Genomic DNA, 15099 nt, shown 5'->3' with positions numbered 1-15099 from the left:
AGAGAACTGTGCTGGCATGTCATATTTGTCATCATCCCCACTATAAACAACTAGGGTAGCCTTCTCTAGATTTCCCATGAACTAAAAGTCAATTTCATTAGCTCTCAAACTTTAACATACTTTCCTTGTGAGGAAAAATGAGGCAATCATTCGCCTCACACCGGTATTCAAATCCCTGTCCAGTAATAAAGCTTAAATTGCAATAAAACTTATCTCAATCTGGAAGAGATATGTCAAGTTACATCGATATCGAAAGAGTAACTGAAATAACTAAGGCTCTTGCTCTTGCTTCTTACTATTAATCGTTTCTTACCATTACCTGCTTGTGATAATAAACTGTATTTTGTTCCGTAACCGAAATACAAACCACGCTATTTACAAAGGGTTACCTTTTAGCGTAGCTGAAATGGCGAGCCATTAGAATTTAACGAGGGTGTATTACCCCCGCGCTAGTTAGCGGGGGGGTAGGGGAGTGGTAGCTAGCTACCCCTCCTCCCCATCACACACAGGTGAATACTCACTTTCACTTTTGGCTCGGACTGTGACAGACGTCTCTGTCTTGGTCCTCTCTTGGCAGCCATTGTTTGTTTTGTCTTTACTTAATCGCTTACTTTTCATTTACTCAATATATATGTAAACATGTTTTCATGTTTGTATATATATTTGAGTATAGAAATAAGTAAGTTTCCTTTTCAGATTTGTGTGTGTAGTGTACGATATCTACGTGGAGTCCTCAGCAGTTAGGCCACCACGGCGTAATTTTATGGGTGGCGATCGAGTTTGACTTATGTCTTTCTCTCTCTCTCTTGAGGTCGTTCACCCTTTTACTACGTGTTACTACGCCCTTGTAGCTTCCTTTCCGTGTGGGGGGGTTGCTACGCCGTACGTTTGTCTCAATTAGTTATGAATCTAATTGTAGTTGTTTTTTGTTTTTCAGCTTGTAGAACGATTCCTTTCGGGGTTTTCGTTCTTTCTTTAATGTTCATTCATTTTAAAATTACATAATTACAAAGTTACATAATTATAATTGTTATAATTCTGTTTTGGTTACAGCTCTCCTTCCGTGAGTGTAAGTGGTTGTGAGGGCACGTGCCTGTTGTGTAATTCTTGTTCCTTTCCCTCGGGGTTCCTCTTCGGAGCCTTCCCGGGGGAATGAATGTGTACTAATATTATTTGTTTTATTTTTTTACAGTTACCGATCTAGTTCGTTTCTGTAATATGGCAACGGTGTGAGCTGTCTGGTTGAGTCCTGGGGATTCGGCTGTTGCTGCCTCCCCCCTTGTATTTTCGTCAGGGGCGTGTTTCCTTCTACTGGAAGTACTCCAGTGACGATGGACAGCTCTCCAGTTCATTTTAGAACTCTCAGGAGGCTTGCCTCCTTGGGCGGGTAACTTTCCTTCCGAGGGAAGTTTTTCCTGTCCAGGCTTGAGTTTTTCCCCTTTTGGGGGGTTCTTCTCTTGCCTTTTTTTCGTGCGACTATGCTCTTGGTGCTGAGCGGTCGAACCTGCAGTTTTGCTCAAGGGGCTGGGCAACTGCAGGAGCTCCTCTTCGGAGGATTGCTCCTTTTAGGTCACTGGCTGACCAGTCTCTTCCACGAAGTGTTTCTCTTTCGTTCGCGAGAGAGTACACTCATAGAGACTCCTCTTCGGAGGTTTCTTCTGTTGCTGTTGGCCTCCCTCGCCGTAAGGCCCACCGTCCGCCTTGTCGTAAGGGCCTCTCATCTCTCTACAAGGGTGCTTGAGGCGCCTTTTTGGATCTCCGTTTGCAGCCTACAACTCCTTTTTCTCGATCTTCCGCCTTGGTGCAGATGGACAGCAGTCTAATCTCGTCTTCCGACGGGCAACGGTCTTCCCGACGGACAACGGTCTTCCCGACGGACAGCGGTCTTCCGACGGACATCAGTCTCCCGGCGGACAACGATCCCTTCGGGGCAAAGGGTTGCCCCCACGGGGGTTCTTCCCTTGCGTGTCAGGGTTTCCCTGCGCGCCCTTCTGCTGTGTTCTCTCCTGCTCCTGCTCAGTGTTAGCACACAGGCGCTCTTCTGCTCATCAGCGCTCTCCTGTTCGTCAGCGCTTTCAAGATAATCATCCCTGCTGTTCCTGCTGGTTCCTGTTACGCGCCCTGTGCGCCCACGTTCGCCCTCGCGATCTAGAACTTCGGTTCAGGTCGGGGTCAAGGACTCTTCTTCTATGCGCAGGCTTCCACGCGTAGCCTTCTGCTCGTCAGCGATCATCGCAACGTCCCTCGCCTTCGAGTAATACTACTCTGTGACGCAGGTGCTACAAGCTGGAGTCTGGAAGCGTCTAATGACCTTCGCAGCCCGCTTCCTGCAAGGCGTGACCCAAAGGAGTCTCGATACGTTTTCTATCGCTCTGTGGTGGCTACACAACAGCTGGTCTAACCTCAGGCTCCTTTTTGGACAGGTAGCAGAAGGTTGAGGGCATTGTTATCAGGTTTTAGTCTGCATGAACGAAAGAAGTATGTCTGGCCCTTACTTCTTTCTTCATCATCCCCTCTACGGGGAAGCAGCATCCTGGTCTCTGCATAGCTGACCTCGAACCTCTGCAGGTAAACCATGCTTCCTTGTGTTCCGAGTATTGAGTCAATACTGTCGCGTCCCCCATACCCTGACGAGGTGGTATTTGGAACGTCCTAACCCAGAGTTCCTTCTGGAACTCAAGGTCAACTGCCTAGGACGGGTCACACTTCCTCCTTCACACACAAGCTTATGTAGGCCACATGGTTCCTTGCGGACAAGGAACTTGTGAGGCGCAGGGACTCCTTTTCTCGAGTGCGACTCACTCGGATTCTGAGTCCCTGGGTAAAGCCAAAGCCAGTATGGCTGGGGGCTTTCCACCCTTCCTAAGGGGTAAGTCACCCTTTGTAAATAGCGTGGTTTGTATTTCGGTTACGGAACAAATGACAAATTCGAAGATAATTTGTATTTTTCCTAACCATACAAACCTTAGCTATTTACACATATTTGCCCGCCAGCCCTGTCCCCCAAGATAAGTCCTACCTCTAAGTGAAAGTGAGTATTCACCTGTGTGTGAGGGGGAGGAGGGGTAGCTAGCTACCACTCCCCTACCCCCCCCCCCCCCCCCCCCCCGCTAACTAGCGCGGGGGTAATACACCCTCGTTAAATTCTAATGGCTCGCCATTTCAGCTACGCTAAAAGGTAACCCTTTGTAAATAGCTAAGGTTTGTATGGTTAGGAAAAATACAAATTATCTTCGAATTTGTCATTTTTAAAAATTTTTTAGGGGTAAATGTCGATAAATGTGGGCTTCTGGATGAGAAGTAATATGAATATCAGGTGAATATAGAAATACTCTAGAAAATATTATTATTAAAATTCTGTTTTTCACATTTCTTGACAAGTGTGGGACATTGGTAAACTTGTGATTTGAAGGTAAGATTCATAGAGGTAAATAGGATTTTGTGACGACGATTGATCATTTCCATACTTACCCTTGAGTCGTAAATAATCCCCCCCCCCCCCCCCCCCTTGCCCAATTTTCATGTTTTATGATAATTAGATTAGGTTTTAGAAGGCTTTCACCACCGAGTTAAGCAGTGATTTTTTTAGCTTTTGGTAATCTTCTCGTTCATGTCAAAGCTTCTCACTTGGCTCAGCTGTCAGTAATATGATGTAGACAGTGTGGAAGGGGAAGGATGTCATAGAGATAAAAAATTCATCATCTATAGTTTTATGAGGTCTTGAAGCTGATGCTTCTAAATTGTTAACTTATGATTATGATTGAAAGGTACCTTAAAAAATAATAGATTTCATTATTAAAATCTTCATTATTTCTTTTTATCAATGATCATTCTTGCCATGGTATCAATATATTGTATAAGAATCATTTTATTTATAATTTTTTGTTTTGTCTTATGATTACATGACATCTGTGAAATATGAAGCCAGTAAGAGTAAAATTTTGAATGTATTTCCATCTACCTAGAAATGGTTAAAAATCTAATTTAGTTTATGAATATAATGTATGAATGTTAAAGATAAAGCTACAAATCTTTTAGGAGATTTTTTGTTTATTTTCAGGTAAATTCAGTGGTGTATATCAATAAGAAGGTTGAATTCTGTGCTGGTATTGTCAGATGCCAGGTTTATGAAATGTGGGCACTTGGGGAGAAGGTTGCTTGTGGCGTTGTCACTGATGACACTAAAGTAAGTACACTATTAAAACTACATTTGTATATATTTTATGATGTAAAGATTTTAATTATCATTGTGTTTAATGACATTTTGGTAAATTGTTTCCTCTATTTAACTTGCAATTTTGTTTATGGTTAGTATGTCTTTTACTTTATTCCATTGTAAAGGATTTAAATTTTGAGGGTACAAAAATAAGTATATTGAAGTTGTAAGAGTAAAAAAGTTAAATTCAATTTATAAAGAAAATAATTTTGTAATGTAAAAATGCATATTGGAGAAAAGGTAGAAAATTTTCATTTCTTTCAGAACTAGCCATTAATTTACAATTCCCAACATATATGATTTTCATTAATCTTTACACATAATTCCCAAATCATAAGTTTGATTTTTGGTTGGGTGACTATTAATGTCATTGCATCTCAGTGAAATATAGGTTGCAAGTAAGTAAACAATTAAAAATGTTTTGGATTGCTTGATGTTGAGTAAGCATGATTTATTTGGTAGTCTTAATTTGTTGCGTATTATTTATTTAGTACAGTATGCATGCATTCTGGAATTAAAGAATTTTGACCAAGAAAAACATTTTTTTTGAGGTGCTGTGTGGTTTCCAAGGATTTTCTTGTGAAAGGTTAGAATAACGGAATCCAATATGCCTTGAATACCAAATAGATATTGACTCCCCTACTGTAGGACCAGTCTCTCAATGAGCAAGGGACAGACTCAGTGTGTATAGTAGAGACTTCGCATCTTAAGACACATTTGAACTAGCCATAGCTCTTCAGTAATTGAAAGTCGTCTGCTATTAGTGACATGCTTGGTGTCCCAGAAAGGAACTATCATCCTAATTCTCGCTGGCTTTCGTAGGTCACAACAAACCCTCAACCACCATTCACAGTTGAAGGTATATAAACAATGCTCCACTCTCTTGCTTAAGACTAGAAAGGATGTGGCTTTTTAGAGATCATCACACAGTATCTCCCCAGAAAAAGTTTGTTCCGTTACTAAATACAAACCCTACGCTGTTTATAAGGATTTTCTTTTGGCGAAGCTGGAAGACTAGCCATAAAGACTTTTAAGCAAGGTGGCAACTACTGAATCTGCTAGTTAGCGGGGCTATTGGGGGTTGCTAGCTACCCTATTCACACACCAGTGTGTGAAGTACTTTATATATTGTCTTTGCTGAGAACGGACGTCTCCACTGTCTGCCTTCTATTCAGACTTGGGAATTGTACTAATTTCTCAGCTTTTCCTTTTTCCAGGTGTACATGTTTCTTCTTCCTGCCATCCATAATGTGGACTTGCCCAGGGTCTGAAGGACGCTCTTGCGGTACCTTCATGTCCTTTGCCGAGACTGACCCCCATTCATTGTGTTCGGCCTGCAGAGGACAACGTTGTGAACAGGGTAACACCTGAAGGGATTGTCTGGAGTAGCGGAGAGATTTGGGCGTCAGCACAAGAAGACGTCTAAGAGAGATTCCTCGCCTTCAGGGTCTTCCTCAAGGATGAAGAAACCTCAGATATTTTCCTTGACCCCCCAATCTCTTTCTGATGCTCCTGTTCGCTTGGTCTCTTCCGAGGATTGGTCAAGTAGAAGTTTTGACCATCTAACTCCAGGACAACTCCTGAATTCCAGGGACGAAGCTGCTTCCCCTAGAGAAGCAACTTGGACAATCCCGTTGGGGGAATCCTCTTTATCTGATGTTTTGCAGTTTTGGGCTGGGTGTTGCAGGGTCACTTTCAAAGGATGTGCTGCTAGAGCTTCTTTAGTGCTGGGCAATTAGAGGACCATCTCTTGCGTCCTCCGTGGTAGAAGTTCTTTTTCCCATGCGCACCATAATAGACGTGCTTGCTGTCTGCGAGGCCCATCTTTCACCATCTTCTGCTCCTGCAGCTGAGACCAACGCGCCCGCTCGCCTCCCCAATGCCGACCTGCTGCTGACAATGAGAGCTCTCCCTATCCTAGGGCCTCATTGTCTTCTTGGGACCGTAGTCCCCTTCACCCATCTAGACGTTCACCCACGCCTGCCGTCAGGAAACAGCACTCTTTGTCCAGGGATCAACGTTCATCTTGCCACTCTTCTGCTTGTGATTGCTGCTCTCTTCCTGCACGCCATTTTCCAGCTCGTGATCGTCACTCACCCGCTCGTCATTCACCTGCCCCTGGGTGCTTTTCCACAGCATGCTACATCTCGCTAATCGCCGAGCTCCTATTCTTCAATAGCTCACAAGTTGCTTTCCAACACGTTGCTCTTCACGTGATCACTGCTCGCCAGCGCCATTCACCATTTTGTCGGACTTCTTCCCACAGGTATCCTAGGCGTGATTGCTACTCTGCAGCGCGCTCCTCACCTTCTCCCGTGCGTGATCATCACGTTCCCATGAGTGATCATCGAACTTTCACACGCGCCTGTGCATAATTGTCTCACTTTCGCGCGTGTCACACTCCCATGAGCGATCCCATCTCTCCGCCTCAACAGCCCAGAGACGAGCTTCACAGACCATCAGCAGCCGTCCGGTAGTAGTCTTTGCGTCAGCCTGACTTGCCAACAAGAGGCAGTCAGTGGATTCCTTTTCCTGAGGGCTTCAGGGAACCTCTCAACAGGTCTGCGCAAGTTTTCATTACGTCAGAACCCTCCCCCCCCCACACCAAGAGGGGGTAAGAGGATCTCCAGATGCCTGTCCCACTTGTACCAGGTAAGCGAGCCACATTTCAGTTTCAGGTACCGATGCAGCCATCCCCAAAGAGGCGTTTTCCACCTGTAGGACTCCCCTAGGACACACCAGACCTGTCTATTGTGGGAAAACCACCATCGTGGTTTGACACTCAGGTCAAGGCTGTCAGGCAGACAATCACTCAACCAGAACCTTCTAAGCAGGTAGCTGCAGTGGCGTCGACCTCGAGGATCCCGTTGGAGAGATCGGTCTCCTTTTTTTCTTCTTCCCCTCCAGCCACCCTAGGAGAGGATCTGTGTCTGCCACAGCCCGAACCCTGCGATGATCATCTCTCCTCTCAGGAAACCTTATGGAGCTGGGTGAGTCCTAAAACATTCAACAGGACAAATTGATGATGAAGCAGAAGAGGCTGAGGAATCCAACTCATCTGCTGGTGGACCTCCTCCACCTTTGTACAAGCCTAGGGTTGGAATCCCCTTGAGAAATCACCCTGGTGCCAAGGTTTCAGCCGTCTCCCATTGAGGTGGTCCCTCCAGAGCTTAGGCCCATTTCCAGACCACCAGAGCAGAAAGAAGAGGCTTTGGCAAGAGAGGCTTGGACCTCTAAGGGACGTCAGAGATCTTCCAGACTTCTCTGCTGGAGGAGTACGCGAAGACAGTGTCCAAGAATGCCAGGGGGGAGGGCAGCTCTTATGCAAGAGAGAGCTCATGGGTCCTCCCCTGCAGCAGGAACATCAGCAAGCAACATCCCTTCGTTGATTACCTCGACCCACCGCGGGCGCCTGTGGGTGAGAGCTTGGAGGTGGATGATGACTTGGACATTGAAGATAACTATCTCCCTAGGGCTTCTATCCCTAAGTATAATTCAGAGGAAGAACAGGGAGAGTCTGTGTACTTCTGGCATGGTCTAGTCTGCATGAGGGCCATCATTGGGTTGGCTTACCCAGAGAGGGCTCTTCAGGAGGGCAAGGACACTGTTATAGACCATATCTATGACACCCAGCAACCCTCTAAGGTTAGTGTTGCACTGCCCTTGTCGAAGGGATTGACAGCTGCCTGAAAGGTGTTCTCACAGATTACAGGCTCCTCTAGTTTGCTTCGTGTGGGCTTGTCCTTTAAACTCCTTTAAGGGTTGTGGTGGCGTGATTGTAGCTTCCTTGTATGGTGATTGCGAGACTGGGGTTTGAGTTCCGCTCAGACTCGCAGCTTATCATAGAAAAGTAAAATTGTCGGTTGAGAATTCTTGCACGAAATTTTTGGAAAGAGAATTGAAGTATGAAGGTTCTGGGTCAAAAAGAAGTAATAGTAGGTAGTCCTTCCTACTTTCTGATACAGGTTTGCAGACCCAAGCGGGTGTATTCTTTGTCTCAGATGCTGAAGCAGTTGATTCCATGGACTGTTGGGCGCAATCAATGTAGTGCTGTTAGCACAGCTGTCCCTGAAAAGTCCTGAAGGGTACTCAAAGCTTACGAAATCAAATTTACTGGAGGAACAGGTAGATCGACAACAATTTGTTCCTATCTAAATTCACTGTCTTGCCACTGCTTTAGAGTACATTCAGAGCTATGTATAGTGGAAGTTTGTGGTTCTCTCTCATAGGAAACAGGCCTATTTGGAGATCCAGAACTAGCTCCAAAATCCCTGAAAAAACTCTAGTCCAGTATCTATATTGTATGTAGGACTGTCTGGCTGGGTAGGGTGTCCTGTACTATGTTGAGTGAATCTGACAGATGGAATGATGAGAGGACCATTTCTTTTCTGAAGGAACTTCATAATGGAAAGGGTCATTACATTGAGAAATTTTGGGCAGGATCCCCCTTTCTGACGCACAGACTACCCCTGGTTGTCTATGATCTTATATATTGAGTTCCTTCATGGACCAATTCTCTTTGTCAAAAAGACCGCCATCAGTTCCAACACATTTACGTGAAAGGCTACCAACTAATGAGTCCATTTCCCGAACACAAAAGTATCCTCAGAATAACCTCCCCAACCTGACCTAGACGCAACTGTGTGAATAATCATGGTAACCAATGAAACCAACCTGGCGAAGGAATTTGGGATCGTCCATGACCTGAGTTTTTTTTTTGCAACAACCATACTGTATAATTGAGCCCATCTGTCCCGAAACCTCTTCCGAGCCACCTTCTTTCACACCCAATTGACATCTTCCATTCTGTTCTTTAACACTGGATCTACTATTGAGGCAAACTGAAGAAGGCCCAAGATCTTCTCCAGTTGCCTCCTGGAAGAGAAGCAACTCAAAACCAAGGCTCTGACCCTGCTTAGAATGTTTTGCCAAGATGCTTATATAAGGCTAGTGTGGCTTTCACCATATTCCATTGGTGACCAAACCACTGAATATCCTTCTTGGAATTAGTCTTGTCTATGCAAAGTTGATAAAAAAACCCAAGGTCTTGAAGAACCTGCAAAACCTGATTTTGTGTTGTAGGTATAATACTTTTGTCTCTGCCCAAATCAGTCAATTATCTAAATAATCTATGATCTGAACTACATGAAACCTTAGGAGTTTGGTCAATACCTTACTAGCTATGTAAATATTTTTGGGGCAATGTTGAGACTGCATGGCATTGCTTTGAACCTGTACATCCCCTTCCCAAACTGAAACCCTAGGTAAGGTCGGAAGTGGTGGGCAGTAGAAACATGCCAATAGGCCTCTTCTTGGTCTATAGTACAGGTCCAAGTGTCTTGGTGTAGTAATTGGCAGACATGCTGGACGGTTGTTGTTTTAAATGGATCGTACCAGATATATTTGTTAAAGAGAGACAGGTCAAGGATCACTTCTCTCTATGGACTATTTCTTCAGTACACTGAAGAGTCTGGCCTGGAAGTTAGAAACATGCAACTTCCTATGATTATTCCTTAACATGTTGCTTATAAAGGAGTGAGGTGTGAAGTGAAGTGAAGTGTGTTTTGCTATCCATGACCAACTGAGACCCATTGAGACTAAACTTTGTGCCCACAGAGAAAAGGTCCAACATTCTTGATAACGATGGAAACGACTCCCAATCTGAAGCGCGTCATTGACAAAATCCTTGCCTCTATTTGGTTTAATAACTCCCTTGGTTCCCTTGATAGATCTTCAGTGGCCTCCTCTTGCTCTAAAATCAAAGTTCAGTTGTCCCTGGGACAAGGCTTCACTTAGGGAGGAATAAAATTGCTTTCCTCATTCCTCTCGATAGAACTTTGGTGGGGGACGAAGCTTGATATAGGAAATGGGAGCTGGCCTGTTAGTGTGATGATTTTAAGTCTGCTGCTGGATCTTAAAGACTGCATACTATAAAAGGAAGGTTTCTTCTTTTTAAGAAAGGCTAAAAACTTTTCCTCTATTCTTTGTGTCATGAATAATCTCTTGAAGGGAATATTATTAAGTATGTCTGGAGGGCTTAAAATGATTGCAGTGATATAAGTATTAATAGTATTCATATTTGTTATTGTCATCATTAAGTTCTTGTTTTTTAATCACTCAGTCATAAAAAATCAGTAGCATAAATTAATTGTGATTCCTGATTAATCTAGTGCAGCGCATATAAATCTAATGTGATGCGCTTTTCATTATGACGGAGAAATCTATGGCAATGTAGGAAAATCATGCTTACATGGAGGTTAGAATGTTCTAGGAGGATTACATGGAGTATAAAATGAAAGTGACATCACTTGAAATGAGTTTCGATTCCAAAAATATGTTTTATCCTAGTAAATAAGAATATTTTATTTCCTTCATACAATGTTATGGAAACTAAATTATATTAAAAAGATCCTAATGAGAAATGTTTTGGGAACGAGGTCTTGAGTGGATCACATTACACAGTTATGTAGACCAGAAGGATGCTTATTTCCAAATGCCTGTTCATCCAAGGTCAAGCAAGTGCTTATGTTCCTTTTCAGAAAGAAAGTACAGTATTCCAATTCAAGGTGCTATGCTTCGATATGTCCACAGTGCTACAAGTGTTCACTTGCCTGTTCACTCTGGTTTCCTCATAGGCACAGGCCAAGGGAATAAGACTTTTAAAGTACCTGGATGACTTGCTTTTTAATAGCAGTCAAGATCTAAACTCATTTGTCATAAGGACATCTTGCTCAATTTTTATCAAGAGCTGGGGGTCCAGCTAAACTTTGAAAAGTACAGCCTAGTCCCACAACACTGAATATGGTACTTGAGCATGGATATAGACTTGGACCAAGCCAGAGTTTATCCATCTTCAGACAGGATCCAGAAATTCAGATAGATCACTGCTCCCTTTCTGGAAAGGAATTTTTTCCAGCTCACTCATGGCAGAAACTCCTTGGCCATCTTTCCTCTATCGTGAAACTAGTACCCTTTTGGTCACAGACATCAGATCTCCCATTGGCTTTTTTGAAGATCCCCAAGATGTGAAGACAGATCTCTTGTGGTGCCCACAAGAAACTTAATGAATTAAATCTCGGCTCACCGTATCAAAATTTACGGCCGACCATTGTTGTTGAATCTCCCCAGATTTATGTAAGGTATGCTGAACAACACTTTGCTAACTCAGTGAACTGCAATCTCTAGAATTGTTAGTGAGCTTAAGACAACTTTATAGACATACCTTTTATATCCTGTATTAACTTAAAGAAAACAAACTATAGCATATATGTAATGATGGTGCATCAAAAAAGTCAGAACAACAAAGATCAGTGTATGTTAAGTTGCACTTTGGCTTGAAAATAACTGAGATGGTGATGGAGGTTAAACCTGGAGACCTTTGTGGTAATGAGTGTTGTAGTGAGATATTTATTGTAGTAAGATGGATGAAAATGTTATTATAGTTTTTTATTTTTCAAGGTTGAAAATCTCTTGCTGCAATGTAATAGTATTAAGAATTTCCAGTAAAGTGAATTGAAATATCAAATTTATTTAGTAGCATTATACTTTTAGGAAATTGACTTATGGAAAGGTTCAATTTAAATTATCCAAAAGTGCATGAACTCAATCGGGTTATGGATTTCTTTAACATCATTAGAATTATAGTGATTCTTATTTTAAATTGTGAATTCATTTTCAGGCATACCTCAAATATAATTTTTATCAATTTTTTTGTAACTGGCTTTCTTTATTACAGGTTGTATATCGATCATCAACGAGTATGGTATATCTTTTTATTCAGATGAGCTCTGAGATGTGGGAGTTTGATATCTATGGAGATCTTTATTTTGAAAAAGCAGTCAATGGATTCCTTTCGGATCTTTTTGCCAAATGGAAGGTAACTACTGTATTTTTAGAAGCATAAGATTAAATGAAACAAATAGACTGTTTGTGTAATGTTAATTGTTGTAGGTAATAGTAGTTCTTTTCAAAATAATATTCAGTACAGCAGTTAGGTTTTTTCTATATCCTCAAGTTCTATTTTGGTCCTGAGGTGGTTTTTCTTTTGAATGTTTGAATGAAGAGATAATTTTTTATATAATTCAACTTTATGCAGATGACCTAGTATTATCCTCAGAATCTGAAAGATAAGTGGTGGAAATATTTAAAAGTTGGAAGAGTAGAAAAGAGAGGAGAGCACAGAAAATCAACATATACAGAGGAAAGCTAAAGGTGACTGAAAAGAAAGCAAAGAAAGCGGCGCTATCAGGAAAGTGGCCAAGGGTTGTTGTGGGGATGAAGTCTGTACTATGTACCGAATGTAACAGATGATATCAAAATATAAGGTGTGGATTACAATATTTACATTGATTAACTCTTACACAACGACATACATCTACGGACAGGCATATGCCCCCTGAAGTTTCTATGAACCACGAGACAAAAAATTGCCTTATTATAGTTTATATAAAAACAGCATGATTTGAATTACTAATTGGCAATCCTACATCTGGGGTATGAGAGACAGTAAGGAAATGGAACTTGAGGGATAGGAAAAGGATATAAGCTCTATTACAGTGGGTCATGAGGGGAAATAAATGGAGTTGGGGTTATATTAGGCAATAGCTGCAAGGAAAAGTGGTAGAAGTAAAAAGAATAAATGATGGGATTTTAAAGATTCCAATGATTATTGGAGATCATATAGTAAATATAATTTCAGCATATGCCCCTCTGATTGGTTTTCAAGAACAAGAAGAATGATATAGACAAGAGTTTGAGGCTGCTATTATAACAGTGAAAGAGGAGGAAAAGCTAGTCATAGTAGCAGACATGAGATGGGATGGATATGAGGAGGTACATGGAGGCCATGGGTTTGGAATTAGAAATGAAGATGGCTTAGGGTTTTGAATTAGCATGTATGAACACCTGTATCCAGAAATTGGATAAGCACCTGATAACTTATGAAAAGTGGGGGAGTGGACAAAATAATGTGATAAACTGTGGGAAGCATGTGTTAAACAACATAAACTGGTAGTGATGGATTGTAAAATGATAGGTAGAAAACCAAAAAAGAGAAAGAGGAGATCTAGAATTAAGGTTTGGGATCTTAAAGGAGGAAAAAAAGGGTGAGCTATTTAATAGTATTCTGAGAGAGAGAGAGAGAGAGATGACTATAAAGGTTGAGCTTAGAATGTAGCCAGGGTAACAGAGTGGAAAATAGTATCGGAGTCAGTATGGAAGAAATATGTTTAGGGGAATTAGTGGGAAGAACTACTGGATATGGTGTGTTGAAAGGAAAAAAAATAGTGATGGGACAGAGAAGTACAAGAGTCAATTAAAAGAAAATTGAAGACATTTAAGGACTGCAAACTTGGTCACAGCTGGAATAAAACTTATAGAATACTGTGTAGTATTGAGCCTCATGATGGAGAAGGCCTGACTATTAGAATTAACTGCATGCCTAGTATTACGAATAGGATGGAACTGTCCAAGAAGATCTGAATGTAAAGGATGATGATAATTAGGAAAAATCTTATGCAACATGCATAACAAACTAATTGAACGACTGTGCCAGAGATTTTATATGTTTGAATGTCCTTGTGCTGGAAAAGGGTACTTCCAATAACAAGATTGATTGTTGAACAAAAAACATGAAATGCATCCCATTTTCACTTGCAACTTTGCCAAGACCCTCTATACACATTACATTCTCTATACCTTAACTCTTCCTTCCAACATTAGCATTGAAGTCAGTAATCACCATTTTTTATATCTCTCTCTGGGATTTCCTTTATTACTCTCTGCAGTTCTTCATAGTATTCATCTTTCCTTTCCTTTGGAGAATCATTTGCTGGTGCTTAGCAATCTATAATACTCATGTTGCACTGCCTTGATTAAACTTTACAAGTAACAGTCTACTATTTACAGCTCTCCATTCCATTAATGCCTTCTCTGCTCTTGGTGTCATCATTATTCCTACTCCTTCTCTTTTAACTCCATCTGTTCTTCCAGAGTATATATATATATTGCCTTGGTTTAAGATTTCTTTACCAATCCCCTTACAATGTGTTTCAGTTAGGCCCAAGATATCCAAACTATATTTCATAAATTCATTCTCCACTTGCTTTAACTTCCCAATCTGATTCATGGTTCTAACATTTCAATTATCAATTTTCAACTTTTTCTTAGCATTTATAAACCTGAAGATTCTTAGCACCCTGCTACTCCCGGGACTGAGGGCCATTCTGTCATTTTCACTTTCCATATACTGATTAAATTCATAGAGGATTCATTGGCTAAATTCTTCAAAGGATAACCAGTTCCTTATGATGCGCAGTGCCTATTAACTAAGTGATCCCTGTCGGTCCATACTAATTCCGGTAAGCTCAACCGCCAGGCATTAGCAGTAAAAGCTGCAAAGACATGTTATCCATCACCTTAAACCCAATCTGTCACCCTGCTGCCAGTGACTTCATGGAGATTAAGGGTGGCATTTCCTCCACACCCAAAGTTCTCATTACTCCACCACAAGTTGCTCATCCGCTTAGATAACCACTGGCAAACATGGATTGTTAAGATATACCGCCTAGCACGGTAATCATTTTAATTTTATGGATCAGAAACATGGGATCTAAGACAAAAGGAGGAAGCAAAGCTTGAGAGAACAAAGATGAAAATGTTAAGGTGGGTAATGGAAGTATTTCTGCTTGGTAGACTGAAAAAGGAGGAAATAAGAAGAATGGCAGGTGTAGTGAAGATTAGAGAGGAGACAAGTGTCACAAATTAAATGGCAAGGCCATGGGTTGAGGATGGATGGTGGGGAGGGAGTGAAGAGGGCTTGGGAGGAACCTGTTAGGGGGAGAAGATAGAGAGTAAAGAGAGTAAGACAGAAAATTAGATGGAGA

The 15099-nt window shown here is 41.7% G+C and overlaps 1 protein-coding gene across 4 annotated transcripts in view; it reads left to right on the top strand.

Annotated features, from left to right (window-relative positions):
* Window positions 1-15099, top strand: part of Iml1 (GATOR complex protein Iml1) — a 486471-nt gene that overhangs the window by 33948 nt on the left and 437424 nt on the right. For all 4 annotated transcript variants that reach the window (XM_068390604.1, XM_068390598.1, XM_068390583.1 and 1 more), the window contains exons 4-5: window positions 4061-4186; window positions 11952-12092. In XM_068390604.1, coding sequence (XP_068246705.1) covers window positions 4061-4186; window positions 11952-12092 — 267 coding nt within the window. The remainder of the gene's footprint in view (window positions 1-4060; window positions 4187-11951; window positions 12093-15099) is intronic.

Source organism: Palaemon carinicauda, chromosome 1, assembly GCF_036898095.1.
Source record: "Palaemon carinicauda isolate YSFRI2023 chromosome 1, ASM3689809v2, whole genome shotgun sequence".
In the NCBI taxonomy this organism is placed as follows: Eukaryota; Metazoa; Arthropoda; class Malacostraca; order Decapoda; family Palaemonidae; genus Palaemon; species Palaemon carinicauda.
The sequence above is the reverse complement of the archived record's forward strand: the minus strand, read 5'-3'. Positions and strand labels throughout refer to the sequence as shown.